This window comes from Colletotrichum costaricense (genome assembly GCF_030867565.1).
Source record: "Colletotrichum costaricense strain IMI 309622 chromosome Unknown Scaffold_17.1, whole genome shotgun sequence".
NCBI classification, from domain to species: Eukaryota; Fungi; Ascomycota; class Sordariomycetes; order Glomerellales; family Glomerellaceae; genus Colletotrichum; species Colletotrichum costaricense.
This window is the reverse complement of record NW_026848246.1, coordinates 309,610-323,984: the sequence shown is the minus strand read 5'-3', so window position 1 is coordinate 323,984 and position 14,375 is coordinate 309,610. Positions and strand designations below refer to the sequence as shown.

Genomic DNA, 14,375 nt, shown 5'->3' with positions numbered 1-14,375 from the left:
GGATCGCCGGATTATCGCGATCCACCTTAGGTCCATACATACATGAGAAACTCAGACGGTCTTTAACCTTGAATCATCTAAGAGGCTCGGCCTCCGGTTCCACCAAGTCGGCCGTTTCTGTGTATATCTCTCTCATATCTTGGTGCTTTGCCTCTCTCTAGTCCATGTCCTCTGTAATGCTCCAACTTGCAGACATGGGATCCTTCCCAATGTCATAATCGTCGAGAAAGATGCCCAGTCCTAGCTCTCGGCCGAAGACCACCAAAGTGGTCAACACAATAGGATACCAGTGATTACCGTACGCTTTCTAAAGTGTATTATGAGGAATAGAAAGCTATGGTTATGATAGTGGTAGTAGCTGTGAATAGGAACAATAGAAACAGAGCGAAGGTATTGAGCGGCAACTGTTGTGTCACCATTTTAGCCAGTCTTGCCTTGGAGCAAGTAGAGAGGCAGCAAATGGACTTTTCAATTGTGGGCAATGATTTGCAGGCTCAAACAATATTAGACATAGACATCAAAGCCAGCCTTACTTGAAGTTTACTATTGATAGCGCTTGTATTTGTTTGCCGTCCAGGCGCTTGGTTACGAGGTCCTGTACTGATCACATAAAATTATTCTTGCGAGATGAACAATAGGATAAAGTGATTAAGTACGTCAATGATAGAAAAGGCTACAGGTATCAGTCTATGACATGGCTTTACATACATCTCAACTCCAATGGGTATCACTCAGCCAGCAGCGTACTGACTCTTCTTCCTCAACCTCGGTCCAAACTTCCAAAGCAACAGCGGGCCAGGCCACCCGATAACAACACCCAACAGCGCAAGCAGCGTGTTACCCCAGCCATAATCCAACTTGTTGTACAAACTCGGCGCAAACAAGGGGAACCCGAACCCAGCCAAACTTCTCAATACCGTCGCCGCCGCGACGGCACTAGCAGCATACCGCGTGTACGTATCTACCAAGAAGCCCTGAATACACTGGAACCCGATAATCACGCCGGCGCTGAACAGCGTCGCGCCAATATTGGGCCAGATCCAGTGCGTGTGGTACTGCGACGTCCAGCCGTAGATGATGAGGCCCATCGGCACGAGCACAGCGCCGGGAATCATCATCGGCACGCGGAACTCGGGGCGTCCCGGTCCGCCGTCGGGAACGTAGCGGCGCTTGAGGGCGGCGTAAATGCGGTCCTGGAGCGGGGCACACGTTTGCGCGCCAATGAAGAAGCCGAGACCGAGGGAGATGTAGTTGAGGCCGCTGATGCCAACGGATTCGCCGTACTCGCCCGTCCAGAGGGTGGGGAAGGTCGAGAGCACGAGGTACATGAGCCCGTAAAGGTACATCATGTAAAGGGCGAGACACTGGACCAGAGGCTGCGTGCCGAGAAGGCGGAAGGGCCGGGTGAAGGCGATGCCGAGGGTTCGCGTGATGGTGCGGTCCGGGTGGTCAAAGTCGGTGTGCAGCGCCGTGTTGCCCGTCTCCTTGATGAGGCGCTTCTTCCTCCGCGTGAGGAGCACCGGCGCGAAGGTCTCCTGCAGGACGAAGAAGCCGATGGACTGGATGACGGCCGTGAGGATGGTGGTGCTGTAGAAGATCCAGCGCCACGTCGTATTCTGGGTGATGAAGCCGCCGGCGATGGGGCCGATGGCCGGGCCCAGGAGCGGCATGAGAGAGTAGATGCTGATTGCCTTGCCACGTTGTTCAGCTTCGAATAAGTCGCCTAGGACGCCGCCACCGATAGCTAGGGGTGCTGAGCCGCCGAGGCCTGCAAGGAAGCGGAAGGCGATCATCTGGCTCTTTGTCTGGGCGAGACCGCATCCGAGGTTGAAAAACATGTAGAAGAGGTTCGTGAGCTGGAGGACAATGACACGGCCGTAGAGCTCTGACAAAGGACCCCATGCTAGCGGTCCTACGGCGTAGGCGAGAACGAAGATGGACAGGGCGAGGGCCTTCTCGAAGGAACTCGTGATGTTGAGGTCGGATCCGATGGCCTCCAGAGCGGGTGCAACCATGGATGAGGAGACTGGCGAGAGCAGTGTGAAGCATGATACTGTACACTTGTTAGTAGTCGTTAGGTTGGCGACTAGGAACTTAGCTTACTGCAAAAGACTGCGGCCCATTTCCTCTTCATGGACCATTGCTTTGGGTTTCCAGGGTCGTTCGGACCATCCCATGTCACGAGGTTCGGGTCTCGAGCGGTTCTCGTCGTCGGGGTCTTCTCGAGATCGAGTTCTTCGCCGCGTTCCAAGTCTCGTCTGTTCTCGATACCATCTCTTACTTCAGACACCGTCCTCGATAGGGATCTTGACCTCGAGCTCCGTACGCCGTGGAGGACGCTTGCGCTGTGTTCTGAGTTGCTGTCGCTGTCGTCTGATGATGACGAGTGCCGTGAAGAGCCTGTCTGCTTTTCCTCGACTTGCTTCTCAGACGCTGCGGTGATGTGCCTCTCGACCTGCTGTCTCAGCGTCGTGCGCTGGGGGTTTGCGGATCGATCCTCCTCATCGTATGAGCCTTGTTGGATTGAGTGTGGCGAGTTGCTTGAGTCCGCCATCTCCTTGATAAGTTATGTGAATGCTATAGCTACACTGGCTTCTGTGAGCATGCCAGGCCAGTCACCTTGGCGTGGATTGAATACTGTTATGAGAGAAAGATTCAATGACGTATGTAAGTGAGTAGTAGTAGCAGTAGTGGTTATTAGTAGGTGAGGTAGTGTAGAAGTAAATAACAAAGAGGCTCAACTCGAAGCAAACCAGTTCCAGACGACCGGAAACACGCCCCAATTAAATAAAAAGCAGAACAGCTGCCAGCATCAGAAAGGAGGGCAAAGGAATGAATCATTGGCATTAAAATCTCTTAACACCGGGGACGCCCTAACGTGTTCCCCAGAAGGCGGCCCGCCGCACATCGCTTCTCCATCGGCGCGTGCCCGCACTTGCGGCTTCGGGAAGGTGGTCGTTCTGCCGGGCATGCTTATTAGCTTCGTTTTATCCAATGACGTCCGTCGGCAGGTCAGCATAAGATATGTGTGACTACTAGCAGCCCAAGAGACCGCAGGCACACAGCTCAACTCAACGGCCGAGAGATGCGTTGGGGGCGAGGGCCGTCTCTTTGTGCCCCATGACGCCGTCTGAAGCGGCACTAGGCACAGATATCCCCGAGGTCTGAAGGCTGAATGGACTCAGCCGCTTCCATTCTCTCTTGTTTTTCGGGTACCTGGACCCAGCTGTCTTTGCTCCCGGTGGGCGTGTAGAATTTTTTGGCATTGAAACCAGGTAAAACTGGGTGCATCAGTTAGTCAAGTTACTCAAAGCGGATATAGAGAACCACAAACGCCGTGGTCTAAGTGGGCGCAACGTAAAGAAAACTGACTAGGAGCTGACAAGATGTGAGTCCGGATTTTGCCTCCGCCTCCGTAATCCATTCGTCTGGACGTCTCTTTGGTGAGGTTCGGAGCTTGGAGAGGCCCCAGCACGGCACACGGTGCCGAATCGGCAGCGATCCAGGGTCGCTGACGTTCGGATGACCGCTCTTGTTGGCTGGTATGGGTTTACGATGGAGCTAACCATCTCCACACGCGTCCTGCTTGTCGGCTTCGGCTGTCACAGTGTGCAACCTTTTCGGCGTCAGGACTGTGACGGCGAAGATACTCGGGCGCCTCAGATTTTTGCGGTCTCGGCCATTGTCCGTAACCTATGCATAGATACGGAAACCCTGAGTAGCTGCACAGGGTAGAATGTTGATCCCTTCAAAAACAACTAGTCCTCCGGCTGTAACTAGACGATGTGAGAGTGCATTGCTGGCATTGCAGTAGCTACCTTACCGTCTTGGCCAAGCTATACCGCAGCACGAGCAGGTGATCGCCCCAGCATGGCGCTCACTGATTGGATCGGTCCGATAAAGGCAATAGTTGTTCAAAGTGGTCAGAAATATTTTGATTGAACTAGATTGTGTCTCAACAGAGAACTGCACATCTGCTGGTGAGTAGGTCCATTCTTGCAGTTGCATTGTTGCAGACAGAGACACTGCCGAGTAAGGTCACATGCTCATGCTATTCGTAACAACCAGACCTCTAAACCAGTAATACCTAAAGTCAAGTCCCATGAACGCCATAGACCGTGTGCCTCGTTTATCAACGGGCAGGAGAGCCAAAAAATCGAGTCCGATAAAAGTTGCTTTTGGAAGTGGTATCTTGTTTCAGAGGAATCCGAGGTGTAATGAGGGGGCTTCCATCTCATTACCCTATGCGACGACGTCGGTCTTGGTGTCGACCTTCTTCGCTTCAGGCTGGGCGGCGCCGTCCTCCTCGCGTCCGCGCTTGCCGTTGCTGTTCTTGTCTTCCGCGACGGCCTCACCGTTGCCGTTCGTAGCCTGGATGGTAGGCTTGCCACTGTGAGACTGGTCAGTACTGCTGTTTCTTTTGTGCAGATGCGGTGATACATACGCGTTGCGGTCGTTGGTGACCTCGTTGGGATCCCTACGGTTCTCTCGGTTGTCACGTCCACCACGGCCACCACGGCGGTCACCACCACGGCCACGGCCGCGTCCACCGCGTCCGCCCCTGCCACCCCTGAAGCCGTTCTTCTGGTCGTGGTCGCGGCGCTGCTTCCAGTCGTCGTTTCCGAAGTTACCGCCACGGCCACCTCTGCCGCGACCACCGCGGCCACCGCGGCTATCACCCTCCTTGCCCTCGAAGAATCGGCGGGAGGTGTTGGGCTCGAGCTTGCCGGCGAGGATGAGAGCGGACTTCTCCTTCACGTAGTCAATCTTGGGCATCATCTTCAGGTCGTGTTCCTTCCACTTGGGCTTGGGGTCCAGAGCGAGGAACTTCTGAGCCGCCTCCTCGTCGGGGAACTCGACAAAGACGGAGCCCTTGAAGAGCTTCTCGTTGGTGCGGCGGAGACGAACGGAGTTGATGGGTCCATACTGCTGGAAGAAGGACTCGAGGTCGAATTGGGTAGTGGGCTCCTCATCTCCGAATCCTTTGACGTAGACGCAGCGGGCGTTGAACTTGTCGTTACCAGAGGTGTAAGCCTGCTTGCGCTGGATAGTCTCCTCGCCCTCCTCGCCAGCGATGTTGACCTGCGTGCTCTCCTTCAACGCAGCGACGACAGCAGAGTAGGGCTGGAAGCGGCGCATGCGCTTGAAGTTGGTGATGGTCTTAAGGGGGATAGGCTTGTTGTCGAATCCTCCAACAAGCTCCCACAAGAACTTGTCGTGGGGAAGGTTGCTGTCCGACAGGTAGAACTCGACCTTTAGTCAATCACGTTAGTCAATCGGTCAGTTGGAGCGCCTCAGATTGGGGCGTCTTACCTGCTTGCGGATCTCAACAGGATCGTCTGTCTCCTTGAGGAGAGACGGGTCAAACTTGACATTGTTGGCGTGGGTCTTCTGGTCGATCTGGGCGGTCGTTTTGATGATGTCGGCCTCCTTTGCCTCGGACTCGGCGGGCTTGACCTCGGGCTTCTCCTCGGCCGTAGCAGTCTCCTCAACCTGTGCAGGCTCCTCGACCGTGACGGGCGCCTCGGCGGCAACAGCCTCGATGGGCTTGGTCTCCTCGGCGGCGCTCATCGTAGGGCGAGTCGGGTTGTGAATTGGGAAGTATTGGATGGTCTGTAAAGTAAGAATGTGGTCAATGATAGGTTCTTGATCGCAATTAGATGTTGATTGTTGCGCGACAAAGGTGAGTAACACAACGCCGGCCTCGGGAAGAAGTCAAGGTCGGCAGTATTTATTATGTGGCGGGGTAAGGTAGGCAACCACAAAGAGTCAGAGGGGAAAGTGAGTAATCCGGAGAAAGCTTACATTGTAAAAATCAGTCAATGCAATTCGACAACTGTATTATGGGCTGAGAGTTCTTCGTGAAGTGTGTCTTGCCTCTCAGAATTTAGACAGGAAACGGAGAAAGGCGATAGTTCTTGGTCAAGCGGGAATGGCAGAAAAAAAAAAAGTCCCCCGTTTCTCCAGTGGTGAGGATTTTGCGACCAGAATTCGCATGCACGAGCGAGAGCTCCAGTTTCTGCCGCGGCGGCTTGCGCGCAATTGAGGCTCACCGCCCGCAGCTCGACTCCACTTGTCGAGGTGGGGAGATTGAAAAAATCAACCACACGGGTGGCTGCGAATGCGACATAGGTACGGGAGGCTGGGTACGTACTGTGATAACCCCAGTCCTCATAAAGCCTCGAAAAACTACTAACTTAGGTAAGCAATATTTCCTGTCAAATTCCATCGCTACCTATCTTCGCACGTGACGACGTGACAGCTCTCATAGAAGGTCAGAAGGAGTACGTACCGACAACCGGGACATGCCGTTCCATAACCAAAATTTCCGTCTCTGCGTCGTCGTCTCGTGCTCCTGAAGCTGTCGCTATCCCTCCAGCTCCAAGTTCGCGACCAGCCAGCCCAAATTAGCCCAAGATGAGAGGTAGAAAGCCAAGGTGGTATAACTTGGCGAAGCCAGTAAGCTATCCCTCCATTCTTTTCCATTGAGCCTCGGCGTCAATCGCATTCTGCTTTTCCCCTGAAATCGCCCTGGGCAACTTTCATCGCATGACGTTGAAACCAACGATGGATGGACTGAAGCTAACCATCACCACCTTTTCTCCTCGAATAGAAGATTCGTCAGTCATGGAATAAGTACAATCTTTTCAACCTCGCCACATTCAAGTTGAAACGAAACCGAACCTCGAGAACCTTCTTCCAGCAGAAATGGACAGCCAAGTCAATGACCCGTGGCTACCACGGCGCGCACGTCAAGGAGGCGGAATGGTCACGCAACTTCTCCCGCCGCCTCTTCTCCGCCGTCGATATGCCGCCTGAGTACCTCGCCAAGCACGACGGATCAGAGCACTCGGCCGGCCGCGGTTCCGGTCTGCACGCCGAGCCGGGATCAGAGGACCTCACGCCAACCGCATACCATTTCTCCAAGCCCGAAGAAGCCAGGCAACGGAGAGAAGCTGACAACAGATTTGCAAGAGTCAAAGCTGATCCTCAGACCGAGATGCTTGCCCGTCCCGTCCGGGAAATGACGCCCTACATGCAAATGGCTTTCGCCCCCCTCGAGCGGAGGCTGGACGTTGCCATCTTCCGCGCAATGTTCGCCAGCAGTACGCTCCAGGCAAAACAGTTCTGCACACACGGCGCCGTCAAGGTCAACGGCAAAGTCGTGAGTGATCCCATGTCTTCCCAGCCCATATACACAAGATCCAACCATCTGTATACGGCAGACACCTAATCCATCCGTTTCTAGATGCGCTACGGTGCCTACAAGCTCAACCCCGGCGACATGTTCCAGGTCGATGTCGACAATGTTCTCTTCGCCACCGGTCGGGCCAAGACCCCCAATCACGCACTCTGGCTCGCTGGCAAAGACTATCAATCCCTGAACGACGCCGGCAAACCCAACAAATCCGCGGCTAAAGAGGGCGCGTCAGAACAGGAATCTGGCGACGCAGCGCTCGAGGCTGCCGAAGTCGATGCCGCCGTCGAAGAAGTTGACGCCGCCGCAGAAAGCGGCGAGGCCGCCACCGAAGCAGCAGAAGCAGCGGCCGATGGGGAGGAGGGAAGCCAGCTCTCTGAGGAAGAAAAGTCCAAGCAGCTCCAAAAGCAGCTCAAGTCGCTCGTCCGCTCAGTCAAGACCTTCCTCAGCGACAAAGACGGCCTCAAACCCAGCAAGAAGCGCCAGCTTCGCACCTTCATGGCCGAAGCTAAGCGCGTCCTCTCCACCTCGGGCCGCGTGACAGACGACGCCGTCGCCACACTCGACCACGAGGGCGTGATGAACAACCTCACCGCCCTGCTCAAGGACTTCAAGCTCGAGGGCAACAAGGTCGAGGCTGTCGCCTCCCCGGAAGCAGAGGGTCAGGAACAAGCGGCCGACCACTCCAAGCCGACGAGCGCCAAAGAAAAGGCAGAGACCGAGGCGGTCACGGACCTTATCTCCTCAAAGGACGTCCGCAACGCGCTCAGCGGCCTCAGCAAGGCCGAGCAGAAAGCCTTTGCCGAGCTTCTGCGCAAGCATGCCGAGAACCCCATTGACGAGTCTAAGCCCTACTGGACCCCCTGGCAGCCGCGCCGCTACATGTCGCCCTTTGCCTTCATCCCGCGCTACCTCGAGGTGAACCAGAACATTTGCGCCGCCGTTTACCTCCGTCACCCTGTCGCACGGCGCGGTCTGGCCGAGGTGCCCACACCCTTCACCTACGAGACGAACCAATTGGCGTTCAACTGGTACCTGAGGAGGGGCTGAGCGTTGTATGTAAAGATTTGGGCGTTGCGCGTGGTAGTAGTCGTGGTGCAGTAGAGGAGATGGCCGTTGGAAAGATCAGACGGCAGTGTACAACAGGACATGGATCCCCAAAACTTGTAGGACTGCATGTAAAAAGGTGTAGACGTAGTCGTCTATGTACATCATCAATTGAAGAGAAATCAAGCATATTATTATACAACTACATTGTGCACTGATTTCAGACTTTGATGGGGTAAGGGGCTTATTGCCTCAACGCCCATCCCTGACATATCATACTATATATCCCTTTCGGGGCACCAGTCACACGAAAAGAACCATGATTTATATATCGAGGACTAGTAATCGAGCTGAGAACTATTGCTGAGAGGAAACACTTCACAGGAGTAGGCACTTTGGACAAGGTCTAGGGAATCATCATTTCGAAGCACTGTAACTAAGCTGACAAAGAGAAGCAATGACTCCTCGTTCCTTTCGCGTCTTTCCCTCCTTAATCTGCATCAAGCCCCCTGCGTGACTGCTTCGTAAAGACTTTTGATGATGCTGGGATTCCGTTAAGTGATTAGATGAGGGTGTGTGATTAAAAGAGGTCCAGAAAAAGGGGGTGATAAGAAAGAACATGAAGAGAATCGACAAAGAGGCGCGGTGTGCTGGTATTGTATGGGCATCATTGGTACTTAGACATGGGTCGTGGAAAGAAGAATGCGAGCAACGTGTGGCGTCAAGAGACCAAAGAAGGAGGCATCTTAACGGAGTGAGAAGCCCTTCCGCTTGCCTTCCTTCTCGATGGGCCGGCCGCTCTCGACTCGTTGCTTCTTCTCCTCGAGCTCCATGCGTTGGCGCTCCAATTGCTCCTTCATCTCTCTGTGGCGGGAGTAGAGCTCCTCTTCGCTCTGCTTCAGCTTGCTCTCCTTCTCGGCAACCTTTTGCTGGAAGACCATCTTCATCTCGGCCTCCATCTTGGCAAGCTTCTGCTCGTGCAGGGCGCGCTCCTCCTCCTGCTTGACAGCGGGATTGACCTCCTTGAAAACGCTGGGGTCTTGCGACACGCCCATGCCAATGAGCTTGTCGGTACGGTAGTTCTCGTACAGGCTGTTGTTGGTGTGCTCCTTGAGCTCCTCCATGTGCGTCCGAATGAGCATCTGGCGGAGCTTGACGAAGTCGCAGTGCTCCTCGTTGTCGACCTCGATGACACCCCAGGGGTAGCTACGTCCGCGGACCTTGCGGCCGTCGGCGTTGGTGATCTCGTTAGTCGCACCAACGACGGCGAAGGGAACCTTGGACATGATCTCGTTGTTCTCGGCGATGGTCTCCTCATCGTCAAGCTCGTAGCGCGGGCCCTCGAAGATTTGGATACCGTGGTGCTTGATGTCGGAGAGGATCTGGAAGGATTTAGTGGCTGACACGAATTACTATACAAACTTTACTTACTCTGGACTTGAAGTTGGCAATCTCCTCGTCGGTCAGGGTATCGGCCTTGGCGATAACGGGAATCAAGTTGACCTTGGTGTGAAGGCGGCGCATGACCTCGATGTCAAGGGGCTTGAGGGAGTGACCAGTGGGCTGGATAAAGAACACGCAGGCGTGGATACGGTTGTCGACGATGTTCATGCGGTTGACCTTGTTCTCGGCGTCGAGGTAGGCGTCGTAACGCTGCTCAATGTTGTCGACAATCGGGCGCCAGGACTCATCGTTGTTGACGAAGTCGCCGAATCCAGGGGTGTCGACCACGGTCAAGCGAAGACGGACGCCAGCCTCCTCGATGTCGGCGCTGATGGACTGAATGGTAACCGTCTTCGGGATGATGTCCAAGCTAGGGCCCTTGCGCTCCTTGGGAGGGTAGAGAGAAGTGTTGAAGAGAGTGTTGACTAGGGTCGACTTTCCGAGTCCAGATTCACCTGGGTTGAACATTGTTAACGGATATTCCACGTCATGGAAGCAAACGGTAAAATAACATACCAACAACCATCACGTTGAAGTTGAAGCCCTTGCGGACACTCTTGCGGTGCCATTGGTTAGGCAGGTTGGCAAAGCCGACATAGCCAGTAAGCTTGCGGCGAACAATGTTCCTAAGATCACTGGAAGGAGCCGAAGGGGCACCGCCAGCTTGGTAGGAGTCAGATGAGGGCTCTTCGACAGGGGGCGAAGTGGGCGCCGAGGGCGGCGGGGAGGTAGCAGGAGAACCTTCGTCAGCTGCGTACATGTCAGTGATGATTCTTCTCCAGAGATTGAAATTTGGCAAATCGGCAAGGCAGTGGCGAGAACAAGATGATCTGGTCTGTCCAATTTCGAGATGCGAAGGGGTATGCCGTCTTTCGTTTCTTGCCCGACTGTTGTCCCCCACCGACACGTCGCTGGGCTATGCTATCGAGTGGTGGGAGCCAGGGAAAGCACTCAAGATATATTCAAAAGAGCGTCGAGCGAGAGTGAATGGCTGGTTATTTGGGAATGGTCGTGTACGGTTTCCCGCGTAGCAGATGATCGTTACGGTCTGATCCTCGTATTGCCTTGCCGGTCCTGGTTCGTGGATCATGAGATTGCGAGCTGCTTACCCATTGCGAATATCGGGGGAGTTGTCTTGGAGATGTTTGTCTCAAGAAAAATATCAGGATCTAAAGAATAGAAAGGATGTGTTAGCTTGGTTGTGATGTTAGGCAGAACACTGCTGGAAAGGAGGAAAAGGCTGGCCCAGGAGATGGGACGACGCAAGTGGTGATGGGGTTGTGGTGTTGCGCAATGGCAAGATGATGCCAGCTGGATGAGTGAAGGAGAGAAAGGGAGTAGTTGTTTGGCCGGTTTGTTTCCTCGGCCGAATCTTGGACGATAGGAGAAGTATGGGAAGAGAGACGAGGGAAGATTCACATACCTGGACGTCTACAAAGCAGTCGCGTGTCAAGGAGCGTCGCAGATGGGTAACGAACGATAGAAGAGGAGAAAAGTGGTTGTGAGAGTCCGGCGACAGACAATTGGACCTCTCGGTACCGAAAGAGGAGATGGCGAAATGCTCGAGGGCAAAGTTGATGATGGGGCCGAAGAGAAGAATCACAACCTCAAGGGAGAGAAAGGTGTGGTAGTTACGAAGTAAGGTAGAGAAGGAGAGGTGTAGGGTGAGGTAGGTAGTAGGTTCCTCGATGAACGTACGTTTTGGGGGTGGGAAGGGGAAATTTAGGGTGCAACGGGGACAAGAAAGATTTGGCTGTGTGACCCCGTTTCCTGACGACGGTCGGTGCTCCCTTTACGGTTCACCTCAGATCACAAAACGTACCGTACCACTCTTTTCAAGCAGCGCGTTACATTCTGCTTGCCTGCTCTCTCCCTACGCTCAGTATTAGGTACCTAGGTAGGGACACTACGCATACAAAGTACACGTACGGCTACAGAGGACAGCCACTGGGAAGGGATGGAACCTGGGAACCGAGGGTGCTGCTTGCCCGCCGCTACGAGGTGCAGATACAGGGGACCAGCATGCCTGATGGGGGACGGAAGATGGTGTTGGGCCTACGGAGTACTGGGCCACGGTGCATGATGGACGGGGAAGAAGCACGTTGCTGTCCCCTTCCTCTCCAAGCAAAAGGGGGTTGAGGTCCACTAATCCCGGTTGGGCTAGATTGGTTTGGGTGGATCCCGAGTAAGGGTGGTGGATGGAGCAGGAGAATTAGAGACCGGGGTCGCCCTTAACGGCGCGACGTGATTGGTCATGGGACGGTGGTCGTAATGAAGCATCAGAAAAAAAAAACCGCCAAAAGGAGCATCTGGAGATTGGGGACAGGAACGACAGACATTGAAATTCAACACAGACAAGGTAAGATTTGCACTACTTATTTTTATTCTGTCTGGCTGTCAGTGTCTGTATCTATCCAGTTTCTGTCCCGCTGTTCAAAAGCCTCATCATCTTTGTCAGGCTGGACTACCTCAAGTATCACTTTCCATCTCAAAAGCCACAACACAGAGAGGACCCCTTGTTTCTGCCCGACGCTTGGGCGATTTACGATGATTTTCCAACTGGCATCTTCTCCACTCAGAAACAAAGTAGAGTGCCAGCTGTTTGCCGGCCAGGCCACGGGGACAGCACGGAAGGAGAAACAACCTGGGGCTGTGTTTGAGCACCGCTACCTCGCATCCAGCACATAGTATTCAATGTGAACACTTGAAGGGGTCATCTATCCACCCATGCCCAAAGGCCAAGGAAAGCCCACGTGAGATGATTGCATCACGACCTTGACAGGTGTCCCGAGAAAATGAAACAAGTTGAGTTTTTTGCCGTCCCGGACTGTTGGCCTTGTCTGGATTCCCGCGTGCTTGTGCGATAAGGTACTGTCAACAATGCACGCAAGCTGCAAAGTGCTTGCGTACTCGGCTTCCTTTCTCCAAAAAAAAGTCAAAACTTGGGATGAATATGAGACTGGCAGGTATTACTTAACCATGTTGTACTTGAGCAGATCCTATCCCTACGCAGCGATTGTGTGTGCCACGGCCTGCAGAACGATATTACTGTTGCGGTACGGAGTACAGATTATAGCAGCAAGCAGCAGTCTCAAGCTCTGGTTAGGTGTTCGTGACCGATCTGATTGCATTGAAGGCCGGGAAAGCAGGAATCCGACCTCCAATTTCCACGTCTCATCCATGATCCATGGGATGAAGAAAGGCACGCCCGTGGCCCAACAGCGCCTGTGCCCAGACAGCGGAACCAGAGACAGCGCCAAAGCCAGTATCAGTCAGTAATAATAACGGAGCCACCAGGAACCAGCACGGCCTGGCAAAAAAGGCATGGGCCACCGTGGATCCCGCAGTGTGAGGATGGACTGAGATGGAATGGGGCCAAATGGGAAATGGGAGGAAGCCATCCACCCATTCTTGTCTATGGCATCCTGGTCACAATTCAGACCTGGACACGCTGGGGCAGATGAACAACTTGCGCCTCAGGCACACACGGCACAATCCAAGTTTGGGCGACCCCCAATCTCATTCTCAGATACGTATATACTTGGGTACTTAAGCCTCACCCGGCCCTCAAGGAACGGGAAAAAAGACGTTCCGACACACGGGCCGTCTTCTGACACTGACTTCACAGGCTTCACCCCAGCTTCTCCCTTGCCTTCTGCTATGCCCTGCTGTCGCTGCAGGCTTCACACCCCTTCATCCTCTTGGCCACTTTTACCTGCAGCGAGACCCCGTGGACCTGCAGGAGTAGTCCCTGGACCCGGGCCACACCTGATGGCCCTCTCTCTAAGACTCTTTCGCTCGTTTCCCCCCGGGAGTCGGGACTTGCCAGTCACTTGCCCCGAAGAAACCTAGAGCAACACACCCCATCGTCTGCCGAAAGGTGCCCCGGCTGCTATACTACATTAGCTGCGTTCTCTTCAGCCACTTCGAAGCATCCACATCACCGCCCGCGGCCTCTTCATGAATCTGTCCATCCAGAGTGTGTCATTCGTCCACAGTTGCAGGTACGAGGTCGCGCTGGAGGGGGTTAAAGAAAGCTTCGTGGCCAAATAGCTGTCGACGGCCAATCGTGCCTATGGCATGCCGAAAAAGAAGCGGACCGACCACCTACCATGGAGACTATGCAAGCTGCTTCACCACCTCATCAGCTATGGTCCAACACGTCGCGGGATTGCTCGACCAGTGAAGCGACAAGTTTGCAGTGTGGCATGTTGAATTTTTTGCTATTCAGCCACCCAACCAAGATAAGGCACGGGATGCAGGTCTGGCAGCCAGCCTTGCCGTGTCTCGGGTCTGACTTGTCTTGCCCCCAAACTCCCTGCGTCGGACAAATCGCTGATCTGCCTCACGCAGATCCTGCAGCAAAAACCAGACGGTGGCAGAGAGAGGCAAACGTGGGAAGATGATTTTAAGGCACAGAAACCGCCCGCAAACACCATTGACGCCCGCCACTTCAATTTGCCGGACCAAGCCACACTTCCCAATATCTCCTACGCTGTTAACAGCAGACCAGGAGGGCGTTCCGCCTCCTTATTGTCGAGTCGGATAACCCACGTCTTGCACTTGTGGGGCATTCTCCTCGTCGCTCTGAACTTGGCGGTGCTTCCATGGTAACTTCGATATCATCAAGTGACGCCTCGGCCTTGCGTTCGGAACCTCTGCAGCCCTAAGTCAAGCTAGCAGAATC

General features: G+C 54.2%; 4 protein-coding genes across 4 annotated transcripts; 1 reads left to right on the top strand and 3 right to left on the bottom strand.

The window, feature by feature from the left end:
* Positions 1-731: 731 nt before the first annotated feature.
* On the bottom strand, positions 732-2,554 carry CCOS01_13289 (major facilitator superfamily transporter; the record flags this gene model as incomplete). The annotated part of the gene is made up of 2 exons (XM_060461435.1): positions 732-2,053; positions 2,104-2,554. The coding sequence occupies 2 exons, from the start codon at positions 2,552-2,554 to the stop codon at positions 732-734; spliced, it is 1,773 nt and encodes a 590-aa protein (XP_060307863.1).
* Positions 2,555-4,242: 1,688 nt separating this feature from the next.
* On the bottom strand, positions 4,243-5,571 carry CCOS01_13288 (La domain-containing protein; the record flags this gene model as incomplete). The annotated part of the gene is made up of 3 exons (XM_060461434.1): positions 4,243-4,390; positions 4,445-5,253; positions 5,314-5,571. The coding sequence occupies 3 exons, from the start codon at positions 5,569-5,571 to the stop codon at positions 4,243-4,245; spliced, it is 1,215 nt and encodes a 404-aa protein (XP_060307862.1).
* An 846-nt stretch (positions 5,572-6,417) lies between these two features.
* Positions 6,418-8,248, top strand: CCOS01_13287 (S4 domain-containing protein; the record flags this gene model as incomplete). The annotated part of the gene is made up of 3 exons (XM_060461433.1): positions 6,418-6,459; positions 6,614-7,165; positions 7,250-8,248. 3 exons carry the CDS (start codon positions 6,418-6,420, stop codon positions 8,246-8,248), a joined length of 1,593 nt encoding a protein of 530 aa, XP_060307861.1.
* A 743-nt stretch (positions 8,249-8,991) lies between these two features.
* On the bottom strand, positions 8,992-10,448 carry CCOS01_13286 (septin; the record flags this gene model as incomplete). The annotated part of the gene is made up of 3 exons (XM_060461432.1): positions 8,992-9,627; positions 9,677-10,143; positions 10,205-10,448. The coding sequence occupies 3 exons, from the start codon at positions 10,446-10,448 to the stop codon at positions 8,992-8,994; spliced, it is 1,347 nt and encodes a 448-aa protein (XP_060307860.1).
* Positions 10,449-14,375: the final 3,927 nt, after the last annotated feature.